The sequence below is a fragment of the Lolium perenne genome, chromosome 5 (assembly GCF_019359855.2).
Source record: "Lolium perenne isolate Kyuss_39 chromosome 5, Kyuss_2.0, whole genome shotgun sequence".
In the NCBI taxonomy this organism is placed as follows: domain Eukaryota; kingdom Viridiplantae; phylum Streptophyta; class Magnoliopsida; order Poales; family Poaceae; genus Lolium; species Lolium perenne.
The window spans coordinates 242,053,821-242,080,125 of NC_067248.2; the positions used below are offsets into that span (position 1 = coordinate 242,053,821).

Below are 26,305 nucleotides of genomic sequence, written 5' to 3' on the forward strand. Positions count from 1 at the left end.
GGAGTGCATCACATTTGAATCGTGTATATATTCATGTGTTTTAGAAATCCTACGAGTCAAAGAGGCCCTCAAAGACTAGAAATCCTAGTATTGTATATATTCGTATTCAATAGGATTTCTTTCATCTGAGTCTAACCTCCTGGGGAGATACTTTTTTGTTTTCTCCTCTAATGTAATAAACAATTTTTACTGCAAATTCAATCGTCTAATATACTTGCGTTTCTAGAATCCTGACAACCGAATAGGACAATATGTGTGCAACCCAGTAACCATGAAAGCTAAGCAGATGACATAAGCAGATGACAGACAGTACTTGAATACTTCAATTTTCTTGTTCCATGCGGCCATGCTCCTAGCAAGAAAGCGGCAATGATTCTGTGCCCATAAATTTTTCTGCACATCACGCACGGTCATGGTTTTAAATTCTGAATTTCACCATCATAGCCCATAAAACTGGTTGAGCAGTTCGGACGAGAAACAAACAAACTGTACAGGAAACAGTTCAAGGGAAGAAAAAAAAACATGTCTTTTAATTCCTCTTAACATACGGAAACAAGATGAACAACTTGCACGGGGCAAACTGAAGATGCGGTGGCAGAACTGAAGCAGCAACATCTGAGAAGAAAAACAAGGTTTGGTACAACAGCAAGAGTTCTTGTAGTAAAAGAGTCTGAGCTAAACTGCCTGGTCCGAGCTATGAAGGGGCCAAGAGGACCCGGGCAGATGATACCAAGATGGATAGCTTTGCCATGTATCACCTCCTGTAGAGGAATTTTGGTTCTAGATTTTACCCTCCCAGAGGCACTCAGTATTGCGATTCTTAACAGATGAGGCCTGAGTTAAGAGATCCCGAAGATGAGGCGGTGGCTGGAGGCCCATGGCAGAAGCACGCTCCCAGCGCTGAAGCCGGTTAACACCAATGCACGGTCCGAACTTCATGTCCAGGTCAAACTGCCGCAGCTGCTCCTCTTGCTCACTGAAGTCATCTGCGGCAGCAACATCATTACATCAAGAATTACGGTCAAAACAGCAAATTCTTAAACAGCAGACTTTCAACTGTAAGCATAACGATCTATCCAGAAACAAGTACCTTTCAGATCCAAGGATCCGTGAGAAATTAGTGCTGGCATCTGAGCAGGGTTTGAGGCCCCAACAGAAGCCCCTGTTTTCTTCTTAGAGGATGATGAAGTTTTGGCCACACCTCCTTTCTTCTTCTGCCGGTAGAAATCTTTCACGCCAGTAGAAGCCATTGTTCTTTACTACTATTCGGTTCAGCTTATGTTGCCTGTCAAAGTCTCCCAACATAAATTTAAATAAATTAACTTCCACCGCAGGTTTCATTTCATAATTTATTGACTCACTAGCACCGGAAAGAACGCTACGAACTATAGACCTATAGTAAGTAGAATGCAGACATGGGAATATCTGAAACATTGGCCAAGTCTTGCTTCCCGAACACTAATCCATTTTAATGAAAGGAATCTGCAGCTGCTCAAGAATCAATCTATACAATCCCAGGACTCATGTGACCAAAACATGGACCACAAAAGGACACAGGCAAGAATCTTGATTCTTGCGGCAAAAATGCGTTCTCGTTCTGCTCAGGCTCAGCCACTGATCCTGACACTCGGGAACCAGAACCAGTGCGCTAGAAGAGATGTTCTTTGTACGTTCCTGTACTCTACTGACTAGTCCCATCCGTGGGCTTAAAATCCCAAACATCCGACATCAAAATCTACGAGCACACAGAGGCGCAGAGCTCAAATCCGAGCATACTCCTTATTTAAGAAACAATAGGCTAGTGACTAGCGTTATTCTAAAACTGACGCCCTAAATCCAACTCCAGGCGCTCGCAAATCGGCCTACGAATCACCCAATCCCAATCTCCGCAGAGACCTAGAATCTCCCTCCCCGAGTCTGGACCAAATCAGGCGGAGGTTGGGCGTGCGCTACGAGCGCAGGAGAGCTTGAGGAAGAAATCGAGATTAAGCGGAGGGCGTACCACAAGAGTCGTCGGCGGCGGCGGAGAAGCGAGCGGGGAATCGTTGAACGGCGGCGAGGTCGGTAGCGAAAATGTTCTTCCCTTCTCCACGTTTTGACATTTTTCGCATTGTGATATGGAAACTGTAACGGAGGCCTTCTTAGCCCAGTTAAAGCCCATCAAATGGGTCTAGTGTATCTCGTCGCTCTATTGGGTTTGGGCCGTAGTGGCATTTACAGTATATCCCTTGGCATAGTCAGTTGCTGAAGCCTATCGTTTTCCGGGCCAGATCTAAAAAACAAATCCCTACACTTCCCACAAGAAAAATCACTCTACACAATAACGATTTACAGAAAATCGACCAATTTAGTAAATTTTGGATGTGCCTAAACTGGCTATCAGGTTTAGGTCAAGTTTGGTGGAAAATATAATTTTTCACCAAAGTTTGAATATCTGACTTGATATCTCAGCTACGTTTATCTCGTAAAGTCGATTAAGCAGCATTCACACTATGACAAACAAACTTCTGAACCAGCACAACGTAAAGAAATATGACGCTTTGAGACCAACTTGGTCACAATTCCTTGTTGTAGCAGGTGTTTGTTTGCGCTCTTGTGAATTGCCTGCTAGGGCATTTCAAAATTATGAAGGAAAACTCCATTCGTATAGGTGTAAGGAAAAAGACTTTGAAATGTCTGCGCGGTCATATCAGGTCAGCGTTCGCCGGTACGGCTCCTCCAACCATGTGCCTTGCGCTCCAATCCATAAACCTGGACGGCGAATGCATAGCACTGCATCACCAGGATAAGCACCCACAACATGGGATCTAAATTGCAATCATGTATTTATGGGATCGTTGAGAGTAAGACTCTGGCGTTGCTCGTTTATGTTTTGTGGTTTATCTCTTACTGGTTCAGTTGTTTACTATCTTTATTGTCTTAAGCATCCCTTGGGATCCTAGTATTTTATATACAAGTTTAGCTACCGTTTTCAATCAAATAAATGTTGGGTTTTCAAATAAAATTGAAGTTTTGCAAAGTAAATAGTTAAGATGAGTATTGGAGAATTAGGGGTCCACTTTGAACTTTTTCAGCATGCCTAAACCTATGCAAATCTTTCATCATTAGAACTTTTACCCAAATAAAAAGATGTTTCTTGCTAGAATATAGGAAAGTTCTGGAACTCTTACACAACGTGGAAGAATATCCATGCTCGGTAGAAGCTTTGATTCCTACATCTAGTCATGCATGACACCGCATGGAGGAAAAGAAACAATGATGTTATTGGCACAACTTCGTGCACGTTAGGGAGCGAGGAAAGGGGATTGAATTGCTTGTGTGTTTGAGAAAATAGAGATCGTGGCATGTAAGAGGTGTGAAAGGAGAAGAGCAAGACCAATGTGGATGGCAGCGGGCAGCGACAATTGAATTGTCACACGGAGATGTTATGCATGGGGAATAAGGGGGTACACAGGGCAACTCAAAGCAGATGAGTGGGAGATAGATGGTTGTATCATATTTCGATAACACCGAATATCTAAGGGAATTATATTGTGCATAGGTCGAGATACGGTGTTACTTGATTACACACAGAGGACAATTAAAGACACGATTTAAGAGTACCACTTAGCACTAATATTAAATAATGTTGCAAAGCCACGAACCAAACACCTTCTAAGCTGAGCCACCCACTTTTTTGCTCCATGAATCCCTCATAGATCATAACATCGGTGGTAGTTTCATCGTTGACAATAAATGTGCATACTTCATTTATGCCTTTTCTTTCTTCTAGCGATAGGACACGTAAGTATGCATGTGGATATGACTCCCCTCTCGTCGACCCCAATCTCAGTTCCCACGTGTCAGATTGCTAATGCAAGAAAAAAAACTCAATGTCTTTCTACATATCATATTTTTTGTGAATCTGTATATCAAATAAAGTGAATCTCCAATAACATGTGCTCCATTTGTCCATGTCATCTACCCACATCACCTATCATTTGAGTAATCCATTTGTCCATGTCATCAATCCACATCATCAATTTTTCATGATCAACTTTTTGCCATAAACATCACACCGGTTAAATTTAGCCCTAACTGTTGTGACTAACCAAATCTTGCATATTTCCGTAGACAACTTTCTATTCCGTGCCTTTTATTAGGACGCGGCGTTGTGGCTCCCAGGAGCATATGCTCCTGATTTTTTAGAAGAGTGTTATGCACATCTTAAAATGTCAAAAAAATCTGACAGAAAATGCCCCGCACACAACTCGATGTTCTATATGCTCGCAAAGTTGTTTCACGAAAAATCGATATTTTTTGTGTCGGGTGTAAAAAGGATAAAATTCAATGCTCAAAATAAGCTTTTCAAAAGACATTTCCTTATCTCTTTTACAGAGGACACAAAAAAATGGCAGCTTTTTTTTCCACGAAACTTGAGGTTCGCATATAGAATGATGATATGTACAGGATTTTATTTGACATTTTAAAATGTTATTTCAGATACTAGGACCATATACACCCCAGATCAAAAGTGGATTTCCGCTTTTACTATTAATTCATCCGATTCATATTAATTAATGCTAATGTAAATGTATCTAGATATATTTTAATTTTAGATACATCTATTTTAGCATCAAGTAATATGTATCGGAGGGATACTCTATATTTAGACAGCATAGCTTGAGATCCCGCTACAATCATATTATGCGGTACATTTTCCGTGGGAAAATTTCAAACCTAAATCAAATGGATAGTCCAGAAGAGGCGACCAGAACAATGAAGGCAGGAGACATAAACAACACATGATTACAGTAGATGCACGTGTATTTCTCGAGTAAACCAGACTGAAATGTCTTCAGGTCCATGTTCGCGGCGGCTTGCGCTCCAGTCCTTCTAGAAACACACGACTCTTCCCACCGTATAAAAACGGAGCCAGCTCCAGCCCCGTCGAGACAGAGTCAGTCAGAACTCAGAACTCACAACAGAGCTCGCCATTCTGCCACCGCCCACCGGACGGGAAGCCACAGCCAGCCAGCGGAACACAGGTCGCGTATGCGCCGGGCTGCCGCCGTTACCAGGAGGATGGCATCGGCCGTCGGGATGAGGGAGGCATCCACCGCCACCGCCGAGGCGGCGGCGGCGTCGTCGTCGGCCCCGCGGTCGAGCTGGCGGCGCGCGCTGCGCTGGATGCCCACCTCTACCGACCACGTCGTCGCCTCCGAGAAGCGCCTCCTCTCCACGCTCAAGTAACCTCCTCGCCCTGCGCCTCTCTAGTATTGCTCGTCGCGATTCGTCAAAATGCGTGGGGCGTATTTTGACTGCCCTGTTTTGAACTTTGACTGAATATTTTTCTCGCGCTTTTATTTATTTATTATATCAAATACTAGTACCTGTTATTACCAAACCGCTAGCACAACGAGGTTCTTCTAACGGGAATCCAGTGGCATCCCAGATATCTTCGGATTTCGGCAACCTAGACCAGAATCCGCCGGCCGGGGAATTTCTACTGCTCTGACTTCTCACGCGCAATGTACATTTCTCTGTTTTCTGTCACAGAACTGGATATGTCCAGGAACAGATCAACATCGGCCCGGCTCCACCTACGCCTGCGCTAAAAGCAAGATCGTCAAGAGATGAGCCAAGGTTCATCAACACGGTGACGTTCGACAGCAAGGAGGATGCGCCCACCCTCGTCCTGGTCCATGGCTTTGGTGCTTCGCAGGGGCTCTTCTTTCGCAACTTTGATGCCCTCGCAAAACGTTTCCGGGTGATTGCCATCGATCAGCTTGGGTAAGTTATGAGGAAACCAGAATTGCGATTTTTATATCCCTCAATGTGGTGATTCTAGTACATATCATTTTTCTTACAACTGTCCATGACACTCCTACAAAAGGAACATTGAGCTCAGCAAGTTTCTGCATTATGATACTTGTGCATTGTACCTACCAATACTGGCATATAGTTATTGCATTTGTTGCCATGTTGCCTATCTAATTTTGATTATTGACCACTATCAGTGTCTGTGTCCCTCTCTTCCAGTAGTTTATGACATGGAACATAAATGTAAATTGCCTATTCACTGACCTCAAACTTCAATATTTATTTTAGCGTTTAATGCTATCATACGTAGAATGTGGCTTACGAAGAGGAGTCCAGAGTACTCGGGAGGAGTTAGTTACCTCCTTTAATATTTTTCCATATTACTCTTTCCTATATGATATTAGTAGGAAAAATGCCACCCGCATCCAGAAATAATGAAAATTAGCTTGACGAGTGTTCTGCCTTTGCTACAGAGTTGTGCCATGCATTCCAAACAATGATTTATGTTGTTCCCTTACTTATCCGCGTTCTTTTGCTGTTGCATAGTATTTACTTTTGTCTTCTGTTTCGCAGTTGGGGTGGATCAAGTAGACCTAAATTCACCTGTAAAAATACCGAAGGTTAGAAACGATAGTTTATTTGTTGTACAAATTTCTATGATGGCGTTTGATATTTCATTATGCTATTGGTGATCCTTAGTTGCTGATATTATTCATATTGTTGAGCATGCCATAGAATCTAATTTTAATCTGGAACATCTGTAATCCTCCCTTTTCTTCTGATTTTTTTGTTACTCTGTTAACAAAATTTACCAAGAAAAACCCACCTAGATTTGTTCCATTGTATTTGCTTTTGCGATTTAGTTCCTGCCACATAATTTAGTGAGATCACGTAGTGACATGCTTCCATTTTTCTTTCTTTTGGTTAACTAAACCAGAAACTGAGGCCTGGTTCGTAGATTCTTTTGAGGAATGGCGCAAAGCAAAGAACCTCAGTAATTTTATATTGCTTGGTCATTCTTTCGGAGGATATGTGGTTGCACGGTATGCCTTGAAGGTATATTTGTAGTAAATTTAGCGAGTGAAGCTACTCCAGCGGTTCCTATAATAATTGTACTAAATTCTATGTTTAATTCCAGCATCCCGAACATGTGCAACACTTGATTTTGGTCGGTCCTGTTGGCTTTTCACCAGAAGCAGATCCTACCGCCGAGAGTTTAACCAAGTTTCGAGCCAAGCTAGCACACCATCTTTGGGAGTACAATTTTACAGCTCAAAAAATTGTGAGGTAAATCTAGGGCCTCTCTAATTGTATTTTCATGTCACCTAACATATATAGAAATACGGAAATTATAATGGGCTGAGGTTCGTGCAGTTGCTCCCCTCTATGACATCCTCTCACCCATTGATTTCTCCTAACTGACTGCATGCAATCTAATTTTTATTTGCATGCAAATCTTGTATGGAAACTGGGACCGCCAGCATGGTTCTGTTAGGGAAACAATAAAACAAAAGTCGTGAATGCAAGTTCCAAAAATAAGGTGCACCAGTTTTTGCTTTAGAATTGAAAACTACCAAATTCTACTAAAAAGTAACCAAAGTTAATAAGAGTAAAACACAACCAAGAGATCCGTGGAGGCATCATATATGCTCTGAAATGGCAGTCACAACTGGGCTTAGTAATAGCATCACCATGTTTCAGTCAATTAAACGGAATGGAAGGGTTCATTTCTCCTTTCAGCAAAGTAGAAGGATAGAATGTTCAAATTTAAGTAGATATTTCTTCTCCAATTCAGATGCAATAAAATGGGATTTTTGCTGTGATTTTTTTTCAAAACAAATAATGTTTTCTTCTCTAAGCTACACATTAGTATGTTTTGTCCTGACGTTCATTTATTTTTCTTAAACAGAGGATTGGGCCCTTGTGGTCCTGCTTTAGTTCGGTCATATACCACTGCTAGGTTTGGCTCATTCCCAACAGGTGAATCACTAACAAAACAAGAGTCCTCCTATCTGACTGGTAAGCGTTTGAAGTTAAATTTAACCAGTAAGTGCATTGTCTGAAACCTGTAGTCGAAACTTATTGTTGCTTTCTGCTATATGAAGACTACATTTACCATACTATAGTTGCCAAAGCTAGTGGAGAGCTGTGCCAAAAATATCTTTTTTACATGGGACCATTTACAAGGAAATCTCTTCTGCAGAGGTCAGCTCCTCTTCCTCTGAGCTTAATTTTTCCGAGTTTTCCTTGTGATATTTATGGCATGTACATAATGCTTGTTGTCAATCATTAAGAGAGAATCTACTTTTATTCATTTAGATCTCTTCATCATTTTAGTTCCCTCTGCAGTCTGCGCCCCATTGCAAAACTTTGTACGTTTAAAAAAAATAGTGAAAGATGTGCGTGCGGGCTCAACTAGCTGAAAAATATCTGCTTTCATTGGTTGCTGGTTCCAAATCTCATGCAGGAAATATATGATGGTGTAAACTTCCTTAGCATACTTGATAACTTACTTTTCTCTTTGAACTCTTAGCCAAGTTCAGGTGTGCTTATCGCTGCCAATAACACGCTAGTTTGTTACCATGAATATATTTTGGCCTAGCTGATCTATAACGGAAAGTTGAACATCTGACTCTTAATTGCATGTATGCTGATATCAGTTCATTATCATTGATCCTGGAACTTCTCTTTTACCAGATTATGGCTTTAAAATCTTAGAATTTTCTTCACACCGTGCATGCGTTTTAGGATTTAGTACCAAGCTGATGCAAGTGAAGCATACATTAGTTTTACTCCATTTCTCAAATGTTACTTTGTGACTTTCCCCTGTGGTGTGCTCTTTCGCACAATCTGCAATTTCTGTGGACCTACTTCCGTTGTACGATCTTGTTGTAGAATTAGTTGATACATTCTTTCTGTGGGAGTGCCGATCCTAAACTGCACTATTTGTGTGATACTATCTTCTCTTTCCAAGATAGTAGTATGTAGTGAGTGTTCAGCTGTTCATATATATTTTAAATATACATAATGTACTATATTGTAGATTCAGTTATTTATATAAAAAACTATGAAAAACTAGATGCAGGGTGATGCACTGTCCGTATATATATGCTGTGTGAACAACTTTGTGATGTTTTCTGGCTGCCCTATAACTCGCAACAGTGCACCCGACTGGAAAGTGCCGACTACTTTCATATACGGACAGGATGATTGGGTGGATTACCAATTGGCGCAACAAGCATGCAAGGATATGAAAATTCCTTATGAAATCATCAGAGTCCCACAGGTTATCTTCCACTCTGTCAATACAGACATTAATAGGTGCTTTAGAATGGCACTGACTACCTATACCTCAATGCCTATATATGCAGGCAGGGCATTTCGCGTTTATGGATAACCCTTCAGCGTTTGAGTCGGCGGTTTTCTATGCGAGCCGGGATTTTCTATCCAGAGATTCGGAGGAGGGTCTCTCTCTTCCAGATGGCTTGACATTTGCATGAGGCGTCATCTGGCACCAATGAACATAAGCAAGGCTATACGAAGTTAGAAAGCGACCAATGTTACAAGCTTGTTTTGGTTTTGTATGTATGAATTGTGTGTGTGCCATTTATATGTGCTTGCATAGAGATCCAAGTGGGCCAATATTAGGGTACCCTCCGCCCTCTTTAATATAAAAAATTAAACTAACTTTTGCAAAATGATGTTGTTATCAGAAAGTTAGTTCATTTTTTTGAACTAAAAGGGCAAGTGTACTCACTTGCATCTATATGCTTGTGTATCAGTAATGGGAAACATGATGATGCCATCTACGTAACATATCTCCGTATATTTCAGCTAACACTAACTTGTGTTGGCCCGGATCGAAACATTTTCACACAATAGCAACTAGCACAAAACCATTTGGAATAGAAAGAATGAAACCAGTACCAACTTATCGCCAACCGTGCTTTCTACCAACTCCACCAACCCCAGACAGGAATATTGATTTCGATAGCTGCACCTGAGCCCACAACTGCTGCCTCTACTCCGCCTACTTCTTGTGCCAACTACGCCAGCCTCGCGGGGTACTGATTTGGTAGCACCTATTCACCCTCCTTTAGGTGCGGCATACGATCCTTTCACCTCTCTCTACCATTACCCACAGACGACGCCAATTGACGAGGGGTGACCTCGTCAATATCCATGATCATAGACTTGGGTTTCAAGGAAAGAGGTGCGCTGGTGATTTCTTCGGCTTATCATACAAACAAGGGACTTGATGTTATTGATGGAAAAACACAAAATCGCCGGATTGCTAGAATCGATCTAGGGTTACAACGACTATGCTGCGAGTTGATCTCTCTCCTCCCTGTTGGCTCCTCCCAGCCTTTATATGCGAGGATGGGTCTCAGAGTCCAATCCGGGCCCATTACAAATACAAGGATAAGCCTATATCAATGTCAGCTACTTAATGGGCTTTTACGTCTCGTTCCTTGGCTTCAGGTGCTTCCACGTTGTGTTTTATTATGGCTTTCATGGGCTTCTTCCTGTATCCATACTAGGTACGCTAATCTTGCAGATCCAACAAGTCATCCCCATGTCACGATACTCGAACTAGTTCAAACCCTAGCCCTCTACTCGTTGTCGTTCGGTTGTTGGGCCAGGTCTGCGAATAGGGCATCTCGGCCAGTTGGGCGCCGGCGCTTCCATGGTGATCACCGGCGCAGGAGGAGGAGCGGATGCGGCAGGCGTGACAGCGGGCGGTGGGGCTGAGGGTGCCGACATCACCGCACTGGCGTAGCTGGGTTGTAGGCGCGGCGTCTCTAACTGTTGTGACACGAGGAGTGCGAGCCTCATCGCCTCCTCGTCGTTGATGTCGTCCGGCTGGACCGGGAGCTGGCCCACAGTTCCCTCCTCCTTGGCCACCTCGGCCACGTAGGCGAGGTGGTCCAGGTAGTCGTCCGTGTCATTCCAGGTTTCCTCGCCCGGGATGTTCTCGCCGGAGAAGAGCTCCCTCTTGGGTTTTGGCGGCTTCTCCAACCGGACGAAGACACGTGGCCTCGCCTGCCGGTGCCGTCAGCACAGGCGCCAGCCAAGCCACAGAGAGACTTCCCCGAAGGCGCGGCGCGATCACGGTCAACGGCACTCTCCCATTGCTTTGCTTGCGCTCCAGTCCATAGGCGTCGGCACGCACACGGCACACGCAAGCCATTACGTAGGCAAACCTCGCGCGCCGCACACGGCCACAACCTGCGGTCGGGGACTCGGGGCGCGCCCTCCGAATAAGAACTCCACAACCACCCCGATCTCGCCGTGCGTTCAACAGAATCAACTACTACCAATCTCCCCACAAGAGTCCAGAGCCGCGGGCAGAATCCCTCGCATGCGCCGCGCCGCCTCCACTGCCGCCGCGACCACGACCAGGATGGCAGCGGCCGAGGAGGTCAGGCAGGCGTCCGCCGCCGCCACGGCGGCCGAGGCGGCGTCCGCGTCCGTGCCGGCGCCCGCGGGGTCCCGGTGGGCGCGGGTCTGGCCGTCCGCGCTGCGCTGGATCCCCACCTCCACCGACCGCATCATCGCCGCCGAGAAGCGACTCCTCTCCGTGCTCAAGTACCTCCCCTCTCCTCCTTCCCCCACCGCTCCAGCAAATTTTCCTCCGTCTCTCTGAACCCGCTTGAGGAAGAAATCACAAAGATTGCTGCTTTAGCTTTCGAATTGGCTCGATGGGTATTAGGTCTACCAATTAGCTCTCTCTGTTGCCTGCAATCGTGAATATCAGATTAAGTTCCTCTCTGTAGCTCAAAGTTGGGGATTTTGAACTTGCACTTCACATACATGGCTTAATTTGCGCGTTCCCTCTCACAATCACTTGGCTGGGAGCGCCAGGTGAGCGCTGCAGCTTGCTATCTGTACTCTGTTCTGCGTTTGTGACCATGGCAGTGTAGCTCAGCTGCTGAGGGGTAGTAACCAAGTCTCTGAGTACTGATTCCAGACCCAGTTGTGATTGGAAGTTACTAGCTTTATACATGGGATGGTCATTAAGAGAATAGTGTGTCACTTCGGCATCACTAAAGCCTGGATTTTAGTTAATTTTAGCGGCTCGATTGTGGGACACCCTGCAGGGTAGGTTCATGCAGTGATATAGTCTATGCCGTATCCGATAGTGCTACTTCGGAAGGATTACATTTGTCTATTCTGTATATATATGCAAGTCCATGACTGTTTGTTCGATTCGGTTCATTCGGCTTTGTCCATTTGTTCTCGATCTAGCCATCCATACAATGCAACTGTTCTGACTTATGCAAGGAGGCATTTAGAACTTTTTTTTCCCATCCTGTAACTTAATAAGACCCCTAATGGATAATGATACGCGTTCAGTCAAAGATATATAATTGTATTATGTTGTTGACATGGGGCTTCGCGTTCCAGGTTTTCCCCTTAGTTGTCTTTTAGTACGTCTCCGTTTAATGTGTTTTACGTGATTTCTATTCATTGTTCTGGCATGTGATGTGTCTTTCTATTTTCTTTTACAGAACTGGGTATGTCCAAGAATCAGTTAACATTGGCTCGGCTCCACCTGGCTCGAAAGTGAGATGGTTCGGGTCATCAAGCGACGAGCCTAGGTTCATAAATACGGTGACATTCGATAGCAAGGACAATGCTCCCACCCTTGTCATGGTCCATGGTTATGGCGCTTCGCAGGGGTTCTTCTTTCGGAACTTTGATGCCCTTGCAAGCCGTTTCCGGGTGATTGCCATTGATCAGCTGGGGTAAGCTCTAAGAAAACTAAAGGACTGCATTGTGACTTATATTTATCAGTGTGGAGTTTAATTAATTATTCCTGTGCTCAATGTTTCTCAATTGCTACAACAGTCGCCGAGACCTGCAGAAAAGGGATATTGATCTGAAGAATTTTGTGCATTACAGTATTTACGTAAATAAAGAAAAAACCCACAGTAGGATATGATTCCTGACTTGTTGCCATGCCACATATCTTATTGTGATTTGCTCACCAATATGGGATTTGATGTTGCTCATCTTAGTAATTTAGGTAAAGAACGAGAATTGTTAGTGTAGGTATCTTAGAATTTAAATGTTATCATAGAGCGTAGTTAAGAAGTAGACTCAATTTCTTATTTGTTTACCTTTCTCCCTATTACTTTTTCCTATTTTTATGTGATCTATGAACCTAGAAAGAGAATACAACCTATATGACATTTGCGGTAAGTATCCACCTCACCTCACCTAAAGATAGTGAAAGTTAGCTTGGTGATACATGAAGTGTTTGCCTACTATTACAGAAACGTGGCATGGATGATAACCCATGCTTGTAAGTGTTTATTTAGTTACTTTTCCTTGCATATATTGAATTTTTGCCTTCCCTTTTGCAGTTGGGGTGGATCAAGCAGACCTGACTTCACCTGTAAAAGTACTGAAGGTTAGATACAGAAATTTTATTTGTTGCATGACTTTGTAAAATGCTGTTAGATATTTTATTATGCTATTGGTGATCTTAAGTTGCCACTATTCCTTATGTTGTTCATGTTTAGCATGACATGGAATATAGTTTTATGGCGAACCATCTTAAAATGCCCCCGTCCTTTTGATTTCTGGGTGATCCTGTGAACTGCTGCTGCTTTGGGAAACCTACATAGGTTTACGCCATGATATTGCTTTTTTTGATTTTAGTTTTTGGTACATGCACTTTTTTGCAAGAATGGTTAACAAGTTTCCGTTCGTTCTTTGGTCAACTTTGTAAACAGAAACTGAGGCTTGGTTCATAGATTCTTTTGAGGAATGGCGCAAAGCGAAGAACCTTAGTAATTTTATATTGCTTGGTCATTCTTTCGGGGGATACGTTGCGGCAAAGTATGCCTTGAAGGTAATATACATTATACATTTAGCAAGTGAAGCTACTCCACCAGTGCCTATGATTGTACTAAACTTTACATGTTTCATTTCAGCATCCTGAACATGTGCAACACTTGATTTTGGTTGGTTCTGCTGGCTTTTCATCAGAAACAGATCAAAGCTCTGAGTGGGTAACCAAGTTTCGAGCAACATGGAAAGGCATGCTAGCGAACCATCTCTGGGAGTCCAATTTTACTCCCCAGAGAATAGTGAGGTAAGTCTAGGGCTTCTTCTGTTTGTATTTTTATTTCAGCTACAATATGAAAAAAAAGCAAGGTGGCAATGGAAACCACTTCACAATTAGGAGCAATCAGGCACTTGTAATTAAATTTGAATACTGTAGGTAGGAGAGAAATCTGCCACATCTGCCCATGTACTGATCGAAGTGTTTTGCGGCAATCATTTATGGTAGCCTTGACAACCATATCATGGGAAACCTGCTAGTAAGGTTGTGTTACGCAAAGTGAATGGAAGTTCCAAAAAGAAGCTGTGATTCTTTCAAATTGGACAGTACCAATTTGTACTCCAGACGTTCAAAGTAGTACAAATTAACATAAATAGAGCCAAATTCCTTTTGAAACTTCCTTATACGTCACAGAGACATCATATGCTCTGAATTGGCAGTTACAACTTAAAACTGGGCATTTATAGTAGTCACGCCATTCTTCAGTCAGATAAAACTGATGGAAGGGCTTCATTTCTCCTTCTAGCAAAGTAGATGAGCAGGATGTTCAATTTTGAGTACAGAACTGCTCTAGTGCAGAAGCATTGAGATTTCTGCTGTGATTTATTAGAGAAAACATTTGGGTGGTTGTTTTGTTCCTAATATACTCTTAATACCTTTTGTCCTGAGTCCTCACATCCGTTTGTTTTTCTTAAACAGAGGATTGGGTCCTTGGGGCCCAGATTTAGTACGGAGATATACCACAGCTAGATTTGGCTCACATTCAATGGGTGAATTACTAACAGATCATGAGTCCAGCTTGCTGACAGGTAAACATTTGTTGTTACATTATATCAGTAATAAGTCCATATTCTTAAATGATGCTTGCAGCTGAACCTTATTGTTGCTTTCCATGTATGAAGATTATATTTACCACACTTTAGCTGCAAAAGCTAGTGGAGAGCTGTGCTTAAAGTATATTTTTTCCTTTGGGGCTTTTGCAAAGAAACCTCTTCTGCAGAGGTCAGCTCCTCTCTCTATGTGCTTAGTTTCTACCAAAGAAATCCTGGTCATCTTAAATCTTAACAGCATGTGCATTAGTTATGATTCTCATTAATCATTAATTGTATCAGATAACAGTTTGTATATGTTTACTTAGAGCTGTTGGTTCTCTTTTCTAGTGAGAGAAACTACAATTCATTACTTCCTAGATAGGATGATGGAAAATGAAAGTTTGCAACTAGCTGCACCTGCACCCAATTTCCAAAAATAATTGCATTAAAAAGGTGAAAAATGGATGTGTGGGCTCAACTAGCTTAGCAAAATTCGTTTTCATTGATTGTTGGTGTCCAAGTCTGTGCAGACAGGGTAAGATTTTTAACTCATGTTCTTCCACGGCACAGTTGATAATCTCCTTTTACCTTTAAGTTATTTCTTAAGTTCAGATATACCTAGGGTTAGCTTGAACATGATGCAATTCTAGCATGGGCGATCCATACCGAATAGTTGAACATTTGACTGCATTTCTCTCATATTCTGATATCAGTTTTGTAATATCATTGATCCCAGATCCTCTGTTTTACCTGATTATGGCTTAGAAAGTTGAAAATATTCTTCACATGATTTTTACTTGATAAGGATTTAGCACCAAGCTGATGCAGTTGAACTAGGCACTAGTTTTACTCCATTGCACCACATTTCTCTTTCTCTGCACAGAAACTGCCCCTGTTGGGTAACTACTTTACTTGATACAATCTTTGTGTGGAAGAGTTCCGTGTCAAACTTTCACTCTGATTTCAACAACAGAGTATTAGTGGATAACTAATGAACTATACAATCAGTATTCATCCATATATTTGTAATACAGATGAGGCAACAAACACACACACATCACTGATTTTATGCTGCGTGAAGCAGTGAATACATCTCTGATGTTTTCTCACTGTACCGTAACTTGCAACAGTGCATCCGATTGGAAAGTGCCGACTACTTTCATATATGGCCATGATGATTGGATGAATTACAAAGGCGCACAGCAAGCACGCGAGAACATGAAAGTTCCTTGTGAAATCATCAGAGTCCCACAGGTCAGTATTCCTCTCTGGTAGTCTATACGATAAGAGCTAGCAATTTGGTGGTAGTCTATACAATAAGAGCTAGCAATTTGGTACTGACGATAGGTACTCAATGGATATGCAGGGAGGACACTTCGTGTTCATAGATAACCCTGTGGGGTTCCACTCAGCGATCTTCTACGCGTGCCGGAAATTTTTATCTGAAGGTGCAGAGGAAGGCCTCTCTCTTCCCGATGGCCTGATATCTGCATGATGCGTTGTCTCGTGTGATCTCATACCGAATAGCGGTATGAGCATAAAGCAAAGCTATACGACGATAGGAAATGTTAATGACAGATGTACTGGTTTGCTTTTGTATGTATGAGTTGTGTGAATATGTGTCATCCATATGTGCTTGGTTACCAAAATACTGAAACATAATAGTGGTTATAATATTTGAGATTTCTCTAGTCGCGTGTTAGATCATTTTATTGTGAGTGAAATTCTTAATTCTTTCAATCTCAGTTTTGTGTGTCCCATCTTTATAGTACCGACTCTATTATTGCACATATCTGATGCAGCCATTGCTGTGTCATGGCAATAGCATTTGTATCACTGCATTAATTTATCTCAACAGTAACAAGTTAGAAACTCAAAATACAAAAGGTGACGTTTGTTCCGGAAGGTGAAGCTAACTTAGATATGTGTGACTGGATGTCAAGCAAAATGAGAACCTAGCACCTCAGTTCAAATTCATGTGAGGCGAATTTAGGTTCCTATTTATACTTGAGGCCCAGGCTGGACCTGGTACTCATGCAATTCATCTTGATGACTCTGCTTTAATCTTTACAAAGATAAAAATCTTAGTACTCATGCTTAATGGCTATGTGCATCCTTAGTTGGTGCAGAGACCGGAAAGTAAAATTCTCCCCATTTTGATCATGCTTTTATTCCGACTGTTTGGTTCTAGAGGGATGCTTTTATTCCGACCATTTCGCTCAGGAGGGAGCGGCGTGAAGCTCTCTTCTGTGTTGACATCAGATGACTTTAGGGCCATGGTGAAGTCAGAAGAAGAGAATATCATGAAGATCGGATGGGAGGACTAGCTAAGGGAGGTTCAAGTCTCTGTGTTGTTGAGGGATTTGCTTGGTGTTCCGAGCTTCACAGCAGTGGTATGAAAGTGGGGACGACAGCACAGGTGAAGTTCAGAGTCCTATCTTTCAGGGTGAAAACCCAAGATCTGGCTTTAACTGATTGTGTCTAGCAATGAACTTGTTGGAGGCATTCTTTTGAGAGCGGAAACTATCTTCAGGGTGAAAATCTAAGATCTTTGATCGGCGATGATGATGCTAGAGCATTGTTCTCTTCTTGAAGGCTTCCCATATTTTTCTATTCTATATATTTTTTTACTGGGAATATTTAGATTTATTTATTTCTTTACTATATTTAGTATAATTGTTATATGACACATGTTTTTTTTATGGGGAAACTACGTCCTCGAGTTGGAGAGTGTATTTTTTTGCGAGGAATCCACCTATCTATTAATAATCATGAACAATAGTACAAATAGCCCAAAAAGTAAAAAAAATACAAATTGGTACTCGGACCACCTAGCGACGACTACAGACACTAGCACGAGTCGAAGACGCGCCGTTGTTCTCGCCCCTCCATCGCCGAAGTCAGGCAAAACTTGTCATAGTAGAGCTTGTTGTAGTAGACAAACGGGAAATCGTCGTGTTAAGGTTCCAAAGGACCAGCGCACCAGAGCAGCAACCATCGCCAGTGATAACAACTGTAGATCGAAAGAGACTGACATAAAACCACATAAACAAACATGAAAACCAACTTTGAATTAGTAATGCTTGCGGGTGTTCGCTTCTCACCTTTACCTTCCTTCTAGGTTGGTTCTAGCTTCCTTACGGCTATAGCCGAAAATCCAAAAATATGAGTGAGGGTGAGGGGCTTGGGTGAATGCAGGGATGGATTCCCCACATCACAAGTCGGGATGCGCTCCTATTTAACTTGATTTGCAGATTTTCCTGGGGTCCAAAGAAACATGATTTATACTTGAACTTCACCTCCAAGACCGCAAGACCACCAAAGGCAGAGTGAAGCAGCAGTATCGCCGGTGAGGAGGACGGAACCCTATATGGGTTTTGTGTCCTTTTCTGCCACCTCTTGTTGTTTCCGCTGCACGTTAGAGAGTGGATGTATTGTTGTCTTGGTGGTGGGTGTATTGTTGTTGTTTGGCAGGTATTTTGTTTCTTATTTCTTTTTCTTTGGGTTTTACGTTATTGCAAAGGTTAGATGTAATTGTGATATTAATATAGTATTCCCTTCATCGAAAAAAGCAAAATGAGAACAAAAAAATTGCGATTCCATTTCAGCACCAGCGAGCCGCAGACTCTTTCGCGGCTTCGCCTATCCCATTTGATGAGCCTGAACCCTCAGGCTGGTCGCGCCGCCGCACGCGTGGCAGAGCATGGAGCCCCTTCCACCTTCGCCGGCCTGGCCGCCGCCACCTCCAGGATCGCCTCCCACGGCCGCGCCGGGGACGCCGCCGCGGCGCGCGCCGTGTTCGACGCGATGCCCCGCCGCGACGCCGTCGCCTGGAACGCCATGCTCACCGCCTACGCCCGGGCCGGCCAGCCGCGCGCCGCCCTCACGCTCTTCGCCGGCATGCGCGCCGCGCCGGACGCGTTCTCCCTCACCGCCGCGCTCTCCGCGGCCTCGGCGCTCCGCTGCCCCGCCGCCGGCGCGCAGCTCCACGCCCGCGTCCTCCGCCTCGGCCTCCGCGCGCTGCTCCCCGTCGGCAACGCGCTCGTCGCCATGTACGCCAGGTGCGCCCGCGCGGACCACGCCGCGCGCGCCTTCCGGGAGATGCCCGCGCGCAACGCGCTGTCCTGGTGCTCCCTCCTGAACGCCTACGTCGCCTCAGACCGCATGAAGCTTGCACAGGAGCTGTTCGACGAAATGCCTTCCGCAAACAATATCGCCTGGAATACGCTGCTCATGGGGTATTCCCGCAGTGGCAGTGCTAAACAATATATTCTTCAGTTCAATGAGATGCGTATGTCAGGCCTCTGTTGCGACGATGCAACACTCTGCATTCTAATTGATGCTTGCACGGAGCTGCCCTGCCCATCTACTGGCTTTGCAGTCCACAAGATTGCGGTGCAGAGTGCCTGGAATGCCGTCCCCGAGGTCAGTAACTCGCTTATTTCCTTCTACAGCAAGTTCAGCTTGCTAGATCATGCCGTGAAGATCTTCGAGTCTATGGAGAGTAGGACCGTGGTGTCATGGAATTCGCTGATTGACGCATACACAAGGCTTGGCCACGTTGAGCAAGCAGCTGCTCTGTTTCGAAGTGCCCCGGAGACAAATGTCATCTCATGGACTGCGATGATCGGAGGTTTTGCAAGGAATGGCTGTGCAGAAGAGGCCCTTGAACTGTTTGTCAAAATATTGGCAGAAAAGGATATCCATCCGGACGACTTCACTTTGGGAGCTGTGCTTCATGCTTGCGCTACTGCAGCATCTCTGACCAGTGGAAGGATGATCCATGCCTGTGCATTCCAGAGGGGTTTTCCGTCCTACTTGTACGTGGCCAACAGCTTGATGGACATGTATGCCAAGTGCGGAGACGTGGAGGGTGCAAGCAATATATTCAGTGATGTCCTACAGAAGGACTTGGTCTCGTGGAACACCATGTTGTTTGGGTTCGCGATAAATGGATGGGCAAATGAAGCACTGACAATGTATGAAACCATGTTGTCCCATGATGTCTGCCCCGACGAAGTTACATTTGCAGGCTTGCTCACCGCCTGCAGCCACTGTGGACTCCTAGATCAAGGCAGAGCTTTCTTTGAGTCAATGGTGTCTGTCCACCGACTGAAGCCATCACCGGAGCATTTAGCTTCTGTTCTGGACATGTATGCTAGATCAGGGAACATAAAAAAGGCCATTGAGATGCTGGACAAATATTCAGATGCCGTCCAGCCACATATCAGTGACATGCGCGAGGCTCTTCTTAGTGCCTACTCGTCGGGCAACCTCGATGTCAGAATCGGAAGGAGCATGGGGAGCAGCATGGTGTCGATGGAACCTGCTAAGGATGCTGGCTATGTCATGTTGTCTAACTTGTTGTGCGCAATTGGGCAGTGGACGGAAGCGGAGCGGGTGAGAAGAACCATGTCAGAGCATGGTGTTAAGAAGTCTCCTGGCTGTAGCTGGATCCAAGTGATGGGTGCTATTAAGGTGTTCGTATCAGGTGGTCAAGAACTTAATTCAATAGAATGCGATATCATTCACCTGTTGGATGACGAAATGAGAAGTACTATGCATCGCTGCACTGTTGGTCAAGATATGGACAGAGAAGGAAATCCAACCTGACGACTTCACTTTGGGGGTTGTGCTTCATGCTTTTGCTGGAATGCCATCTCTGACCACTGGAAGGACGAACCATGCCTGTGCATTCGAAAACTGGTTATGTATCCTACTTGTATGTGGACAGAGAAGGAAATCCAACCTGACGACTTCACTTTGGGGGCTGTGCTTCATGCTTGTGCTGCCGTGCCATCTCTGGCCACTGGAAGGATGATCCATGCCTGTGCATTCGAAACTGGTTATGTATCCTACTTGTATGTGGCCAACAACTGGATATGTATGCCAAGTGCGGAGATGTAGAAGGTGCAAGCAGTGTATTCAATACTGTTCTTCAGAAGGACTTGGTCTCGTGGAACACCATGTTCTTCAGGTTCGCATAAATGGATGGGAAACGAAGCACTAGCACTGCATGAAGCCATCTTGTCCCATGATGTCTGCCCCGACGAAGTTACATTTGCAGGCTTGCTCACTGACTGCAGCCATTCTGGACTCACGGAGCAAGGAAGAGCCTTTTTTTTGAGTCAATGGTATCTGTCCACCGACTCAAACCAACACCAGAACATTTAGCTTGTGTTCTGGATATGTATGCTAGATCAGGTAGCATCGCGAAGGCCATTGAGATGCTGGATCAATATTCAGAAACGGTTCAGCCACATAGCAGCAACATTCGTGAGGCTCTGCTTAGCTCCTACACATCTGGTCACCTGGACGTAAGGATCGAAAAGGTGGTGGGGGAGCAGCATGGTGTTGACAGAGCCCTCGAGAGATGCTGGCTATGTCATGCTGTCCAACTTGTTGTGCGCCACTGGGCAGTGGACGGAAGCCGAGATGGTAAGGAGAGCCATGTCAGAGCATGGTGTCGAGAAGTCTCCCGGCTGTAGCTGGATCCACGTGAAGGGTGCTGTTAAGGTGTTTGTATCATCAGGAGGGCACCTTGATCCGTCAGATTATAGTATGTGGTATCATTCACTTGTTGGATGAGGAAGTGAGGAATACAGTGTGTTGCAGTCCGCAAATTAATATGAGTTTTAACACAGTAATTTTTGGCTGCGTTGACATTGTCATATATTGTGTAGCCCTGCTCAATATATATCCCAAACACTGCTGTTGCTGGAACTGAGGACGAGAATGAACAAACGAAAAAAAGAGTTCAACTTAGCATTTGAATTTATTGCTGATAGAAAGGTTCATAGGATCGGAACACAGAGATACATTGGAGGTGTTCAGGTTTGAGGATAGACCCAGTCAACTCGGAGCTTGCGGTCACCAACAAGGTGTCCATTGAGCTTGTCGATAGCCTCCTCGGCGTGCTCGCGGCTCTCGAACGCTACCCACCCGAAGCCGACAGGGTCGTGGAGGCTCATGCTCGTGAGGTTGGACCCGACGAGCGGCCCGAACCGCCTGAAGAGCCGACACAGGTCGCTTTCGCCGGGGATGGCGCTCAACGGCACATTGGTGACTCGTACAAGGCGCCGCAGCAAGTGGTGGCTCCCGGAGCCGGAGCCGGAGCTGGAGCCGGAGGAGGAGGGTAGCAAGAGCGGGTGCTTCCCCGGCTGGCACCGCGCCCTGCAGGTCCTAAGGTTGAAAGCCCCGTTGATGTAGTTGTAGGGGCAGAAGTGATCGTTCTCGTGGATTCTGCTTACTCCGCAGAAGCTACACGTCCTCTTCTGCCAGCGGCGCTCGTTGCCTGAGAAAAATATGAATGGCCTCTTTGGTTGTAAAAAATAAAGGAATAAGTATGAAGACAGGATTGTGATGCTAATTCTGGGTAAAATAGAGGACCGAAAACAGATAACCTTGGGTGTGTTGGGTTCATACGATAAACACAAGATTCTCAATAAGCATAGCCAAATCAGTAGAGATGGGAATGCAAGTGCATTGCAAAACTGCTATATATGCGAGGCCAGACAAAGTTTTCCTCCGTTGTTTTCTTTCGCTCCACTACTTTATTAAACCAAATGGACGGATAGTGACAACCAAAACAAATTCATATCCGTATATTTTTCCTCCGTTTTCCCTATGATGAATCAAAGAGGCTAGGGAAACCTGAGACTATGAGAGTACAGGCCTGGAGACTTACCGAGTTCACCCTTGCTGTCGGCGTGCTCCTTGATCGGCGCCGCTGCCTCGCCCACCGTGTCCTGCCGCCGGCTTATGCGACCCCTGCACGCGGCATATAACTTGAGTCGGCCGGTGGCTTTTCAGATGTGTGGGTACTCGTGTTTGTGGAGGTCGCTTATATAAGCAAAAGATGAGCTCAGCTTTGTTTGTCCAAGAAACGCACGAACCTTGCGGCGCTGGCTGAGACTCCTCCTTGACGATCTTCTTCTTCTTCATCGTCGCCGCTCTAGTATCTCTCTTCTTCTTCTTCTTCTTCTGGACGATCGTCCTCCATTGTCTGCGGCCAGCCATCTCCTCTACTTGCCGTACCTTGCCGCGATCTGGTCGATTCCTTTTCTATATCATGACCTTGTGGCTTGTTTATAATTGTGAGTTCTGGCTGGATGTCCAATTCCAGTTCGATAGGGACTCGGACCAGATTCGCTTGATGTAAAAGGCAACGTCAAATATCGAAAGAAACTCCAGTCTATTAAGCACGCGGCAATGGAAGAGGACGCAGGGGACACGACGATCAACTTCTGGAAGGACCCTAACGGCGAGTCATGCTGCATCTGCGGGGAAGAGGACGCGGAGGAGAAGCACGTCGAGCTCGCCTGCCCCTACGACTACCTGGTGTCGCCGGCCGGGTACGTGCCCTGCAGGGCGAGGCGCGCCGTCTGGAGGGAGGACGGGGACGCGCCGTCCAGCCACCGCCTCTTCCTGCGGCGCTTCGTGCGCGTCACCAACCTGCCGGAGCGCTGCCCCCGCCCGGCTCGCCTCGCCGCGCTCTTCGCCCGGTTCGGGCCGCTGCGGATGTGGCACGTCGCCATGGACGCCCCCGCGGTGTGCAAGGGCTTCGCCTGCGTGGTCTTCGAGCGCCGGGAGGATGCCGAGAAGGCCATTGATGAGCTCAACTGCTATGACTTTGACGGCCGTAGCTTGCGAGTAGACTGGTTTTATCCCAGCGCGTGACTGAATTCAGCTACGAGTAATAATAAGGAGGTGGCCAAACTTTGGCATTATCAGTAGGCAAACGCTAGGTTACATTTGGCTATAAAAGAGCAAACCCCATCAACCATTTTTCTAGAGTATGTAGCATCAGTCTCCAATATTGTTTCCATAGTTTGTTAAAGTTGCGAAATTATGCAGCAGACGGCTACAAAAGAATTCCAAATATAATTTCTGCGTATGTTGCAATTTTAAAAATGTGACACCGTGTTGTAACAACTTTTTCAATACATTCATCAGTTTTGCCTAACTTATCTAACATCATGCAACTACATATGTAAATTGGTGCAATCTCATCGTAGCATAGGTAGCAAGAATTGTTGAAGCACTTTTCCCATAGTTACACAACAAAAATTATACACACATGTAGCAAATCACAAACACAGTATGTAACATAGAGAAGAATTCCTGAAAAGTTGACCTTCTTTGGCCACCCCGTCGCGTGCTCCTGAGCTAACCATCCCCCCCCCCCCCCCCCCCGTCTCCCCTAAGGGAAATCTGCCTCGCCGGAGTACCACCGGCCCTCACCCCACTATACTTCTCGTTGCGACAAGTATCACACGCGGAGACCACTTCCAGTTGGTTTTCCTTCACGGCGTTGAGCCATGTGTTGGATGCACATTGCACGTACTTCCATTTAACCAATGTTGACCTTTTTTATAGATATTTTGCTACTCTTTTTCTAATCTCTTGGAGTTTCCATGCTCCGATGCATCCGACGTAAGTTTTGTCAATTCGAGCCCGTTCAACCTTGTCATCTTGACCCAACGTCCATGGGTCGCAATAGGAAAGTTGGCTGGTAACTCAGTGGTGATCTCATCGACAACATGCTCGGATGTATCATCGCGAAACACCAGTGATATCCTCTCGGTCGACGGTGACACGACTCCCAACAAAAAGTCAATGAGCCTACACTCTTGGGCGTCCATACCCCTTAGCCCATGGACACTGACCTCTCGGAGGGAGTCTAGGTTCATCTTCTGATCTGCGCAAATGGCGCGACCCCACCGATACTTTCCTCGCCGTGGCACGGGACTCTGCTGCAAGAGATGGAAAAAATATCAGAAATCATGCAAACAAAGTCGTCGACATACATATAATTCTCTGCGTTCAAAAAATACATTTGACTTAACTTTGTCTAGATACATATGCATCTAGATGCGCTTTTAAAACATGTACTAGATGCAATCTAGAACTAACTCAATTCTCGTTCACTGACTCATGTGTAATTTACGTCTAACTGGGAAAAAAATATATGTAATTCTCATGTGCAAATCTAATGGTTTAGGATTTGATCTAGAACAAACTTAATTCGCGATTGACGTATGAAACTTACCAAGACGGTGATGCAGTATGGGGCGGAGTCGACGTAGAGCGTCTTTACGCTCGGGACACGCGAGAGGAGGGACGCCAGGCACGGCCCGACGTTGGCATGGATCCCCCACCGCACCGTGAGAGAGAGCACGGTGACACGAGGCAGCTTTGGGACGTAGGTCATCAGGTCCTCGCACGAAGACGACTCCGGGCCTAACCAGTTGAGGAGAGTCATCTCGTCCGGCAGAAGCAAGTCCAGCTCGAGGTATTCCGTGGTGAGGCAGCAGGCCTGCAGGAGCTGCTTGGTGTAAGGGTAGTCGAACTGGTCGCTTCGCCCGAGCGTCGCGAGCTTGAGGCCGGAGAGCCGGCGGACGCGCGTCAGGGTGCCGTCCTCCCGGAAGACGAGCCGCTTCGGGTAGCTGCGGTACAAGCAGATGGACTCCACCCTCGGCGCCGAGACAACCACATCGGTCTCGGTCTCGGTGGCAGTGATTGGATAGCGGAAGCAGGATCATACGCTCAGCGACCGCAGGTTGGGCGCCGCCACGTCCAGCCTGGTCAGGTCGTCGACGTTGTCGACGTCGAGCGCCTCGAGGACGTCGGAGCGGAGGACCAGCTCGCGTGTGGCCTCCCCGCCCCTCAGTCGGCACAGGCGCAGCCTCCGCAGCCGTGGGAAGCACGACGAGAGGAAATCGTGCAAGGGCGGCGTCCCGGCCGGCAGCCGCACCGTCGCGAGGACCAGCTCCGTCAGCCTGTCGAAGTGCACCGGATCGTCCCCGGCCGGCGGGAGCTCGAGATAGGCCCCGTGGTGCAGCGTCAGGTTGAGGGTCTCCGCCCGCGTGAACCGCGGGAGCTCCAGCCGGACCACCCCCCGTGGCACCGTGACGCGCACGGACCCGGCCGCGCGCTCCATGGCCTCCGGGTACCACGTGTTGGCCTCGGCGATGTAGACGTGCCTGCCGAACTCGAGGGAGATGGAGGGGATGTCGAACGTCGGGAACCGCGAGAGGGCCTCCGTGCAGAGGCGGGGGAACGTGACCCCGACGCCGCGGTTCGTGCAGTTCCGGACGGAGAGGTTGAGGGCGAGCACGTGCGCCGGCCAGAGGCGCCGCCACCGACGCGATAACTGGGCCGCGCGCACCGCCAGCGGGGTGGGAAGGAAGCCGAGGATGTGGCCAAGCACGTCGTCGGGAAGGCCGCCAAGCCGATCGACTCCCGGCGACTCCAACTTAACCTTTACGTTCCCGTCTGCCGTGCGCTTCTTCATGGAGAGCGCCGGCCTGCGCCAAGAGGCCCGCCGCTAGTGCACTTTGGTTCTCCCGATCGATGACGGTAATTGTCTCGCTTGTTCGCGTCTAAATTATAACCTTCAGAAATTATGTTTCCCGGTCGAATAGGAAATAGCTTGCGTAGGTTTAAGATGTTATTTAGGAACGTTCTCATGTTTCTCCTAAGCTATGGTCTGATTTAGTGCGTGCCCTAATTAATAACTTTATTTTTTATGGAAGTGTTGTTAATTAATTAGGGAAGTAATTAAGCCTAGCTCAACTGGTTAAGGCAATTAATAACTCGTTGTAGAAGTGAGCTT

At 45.9% G+C, this 26,305-nt stretch overlaps 6 protein-coding genes and 1 pseudogene across 8 annotated transcripts; 5 read left to right on the top strand and 2 right to left on the bottom strand.

The window, feature by feature from the left end:
- Positions 1–508: 508 nt before the first annotated feature.
- Positions 509–2,113, bottom strand: LOC127302456 (uncharacterized). Of its 2 annotated transcripts, none has more exons than XM_051332928.1 (3): positions 2,003–2,113; positions 1,091–1,285; positions 509–986 (listed from the first exon to the last, which is right to left on the bottom strand). In XM_051332928.1, exons 2-3 carry the CDS (start codon positions 1,248–1,250, stop codon positions 781–783), a joined length of 366 nt encoding a protein of 121 aa, XP_051188888.1. In that variant the 5' UTR covers positions 1,251–1,285; positions 2,003–2,113; the 3' UTR covers positions 509–780. The 2 variants fall into 2 exon arrangements, with proteins under 2 accessions (XP_051188888.1, XP_051188887.1); XM_051332927.2 differs by having other exon boundaries at positions 1,091–1,295; positions 2,003–2,102.
- A 2,814-nt stretch (positions 2,114–4,927) lies between these two features.
- LOC127302459 (probable 1-acylglycerol-3-phosphate O-acyltransferase) lies at positions 4,928–9,616 on the top strand. Of its 2 annotated transcripts, XM_051332930.2 has the most exons (9): positions 4,930–5,228; positions 5,539–5,772; positions 6,376–6,422; positions 6,740–6,858; positions 6,941–7,089; positions 7,712–7,821; positions 7,908–8,007; positions 8,965–9,088; positions 9,174–9,616. In XM_051332930.2, the coding sequence occupies exons 1-9, from the start codon at positions 5,035–5,037 to the stop codon at positions 9,300–9,302; spliced, it is 1,206 nt and encodes a 401-aa protein (XP_051188890.2). In that variant the 5' UTR covers positions 4,930–5,034; the 3' UTR covers positions 9,303–9,616. The 2 variants fall into 2 exon arrangements, with proteins under 2 accessions (XP_051188891.2, XP_051188890.2); XM_051332931.2 differs by lacking the exon at positions 9,174–9,616 and having other exon boundaries at positions 4,928–5,228; positions 8,882–8,987.
- Positions 9,617–11,010: 1,394 nt separating this feature from the next.
- LOC127302460 (probable 1-acylglycerol-3-phosphate O-acyltransferase) lies at positions 11,011–16,379 on the top strand. Its single transcript, XM_051332933.2, has 9 exons — positions 11,011–11,391; positions 12,315–12,551; positions 13,173–13,219; positions 13,545–13,663; positions 13,746–13,906; positions 14,576–14,685; positions 14,779–14,878; positions 15,819–15,942; positions 16,055–16,379. Exons 1-9 carry the CDS (start codon positions 11,165–11,167, stop codon positions 16,181–16,183), a joined length of 1,254 nt encoding a protein of 417 aa, XP_051188893.1. The 5' UTR covers positions 11,011–11,164; the 3' UTR covers positions 16,184–16,379.
- Positions 16,380–18,278: 1,899 nt separating this feature from the next.
- On the top strand, positions 18,279–20,301 carry LOC127302457 (pentatricopeptide repeat-containing protein At2g36980, mitochondrial-like). The gene has a single exon (XM_051332929.2). It carries the CDS (start codon positions 18,343–18,345, stop codon positions 20,299–20,301), a length of 1,959 nt encoding a protein of 652 aa, XP_051188889.2. The 5' UTR covers positions 18,279–18,342.
- A 96-nt stretch (positions 20,302–20,397) lies between these two features.
- Positions 20,398–21,411, top strand: LOC127302461 (pentatricopeptide repeat-containing protein At2g36980, mitochondrial-like; annotated as a pseudogene).
- Positions 21,412–22,899: 1,488 nt separating this feature from the next.
- LOC127302462 (uncharacterized) lies at positions 22,900–23,419 on the top strand. Its single transcript, XM_051332934.2, has one exon. It carries the CDS (start codon positions 22,900–22,902, stop codon positions 23,365–23,367), a length of 468 nt encoding a protein of 155 aa, XP_051188894.1. The 3' UTR covers positions 23,368–23,419.
- A 1,203-nt stretch (positions 23,420–24,622) lies between these two features.
- On the bottom strand, positions 24,623–25,984 carry LOC127304234 (F-box protein At1g60400-like). The gene is made up of 3 exons (XM_051334933.1): positions 25,235–25,984; positions 24,740–25,189; positions 24,623–24,643 (listed from the first exon to the last, which is right to left on the bottom strand). The coding sequence occupies exons 1-3, from the start codon at positions 25,982–25,984 to the stop codon at positions 24,623–24,625; spliced, it is 1,221 nt and encodes a 406-aa protein (XP_051190893.1).
- Positions 25,985–26,305: the final 321 nt, after the last annotated feature.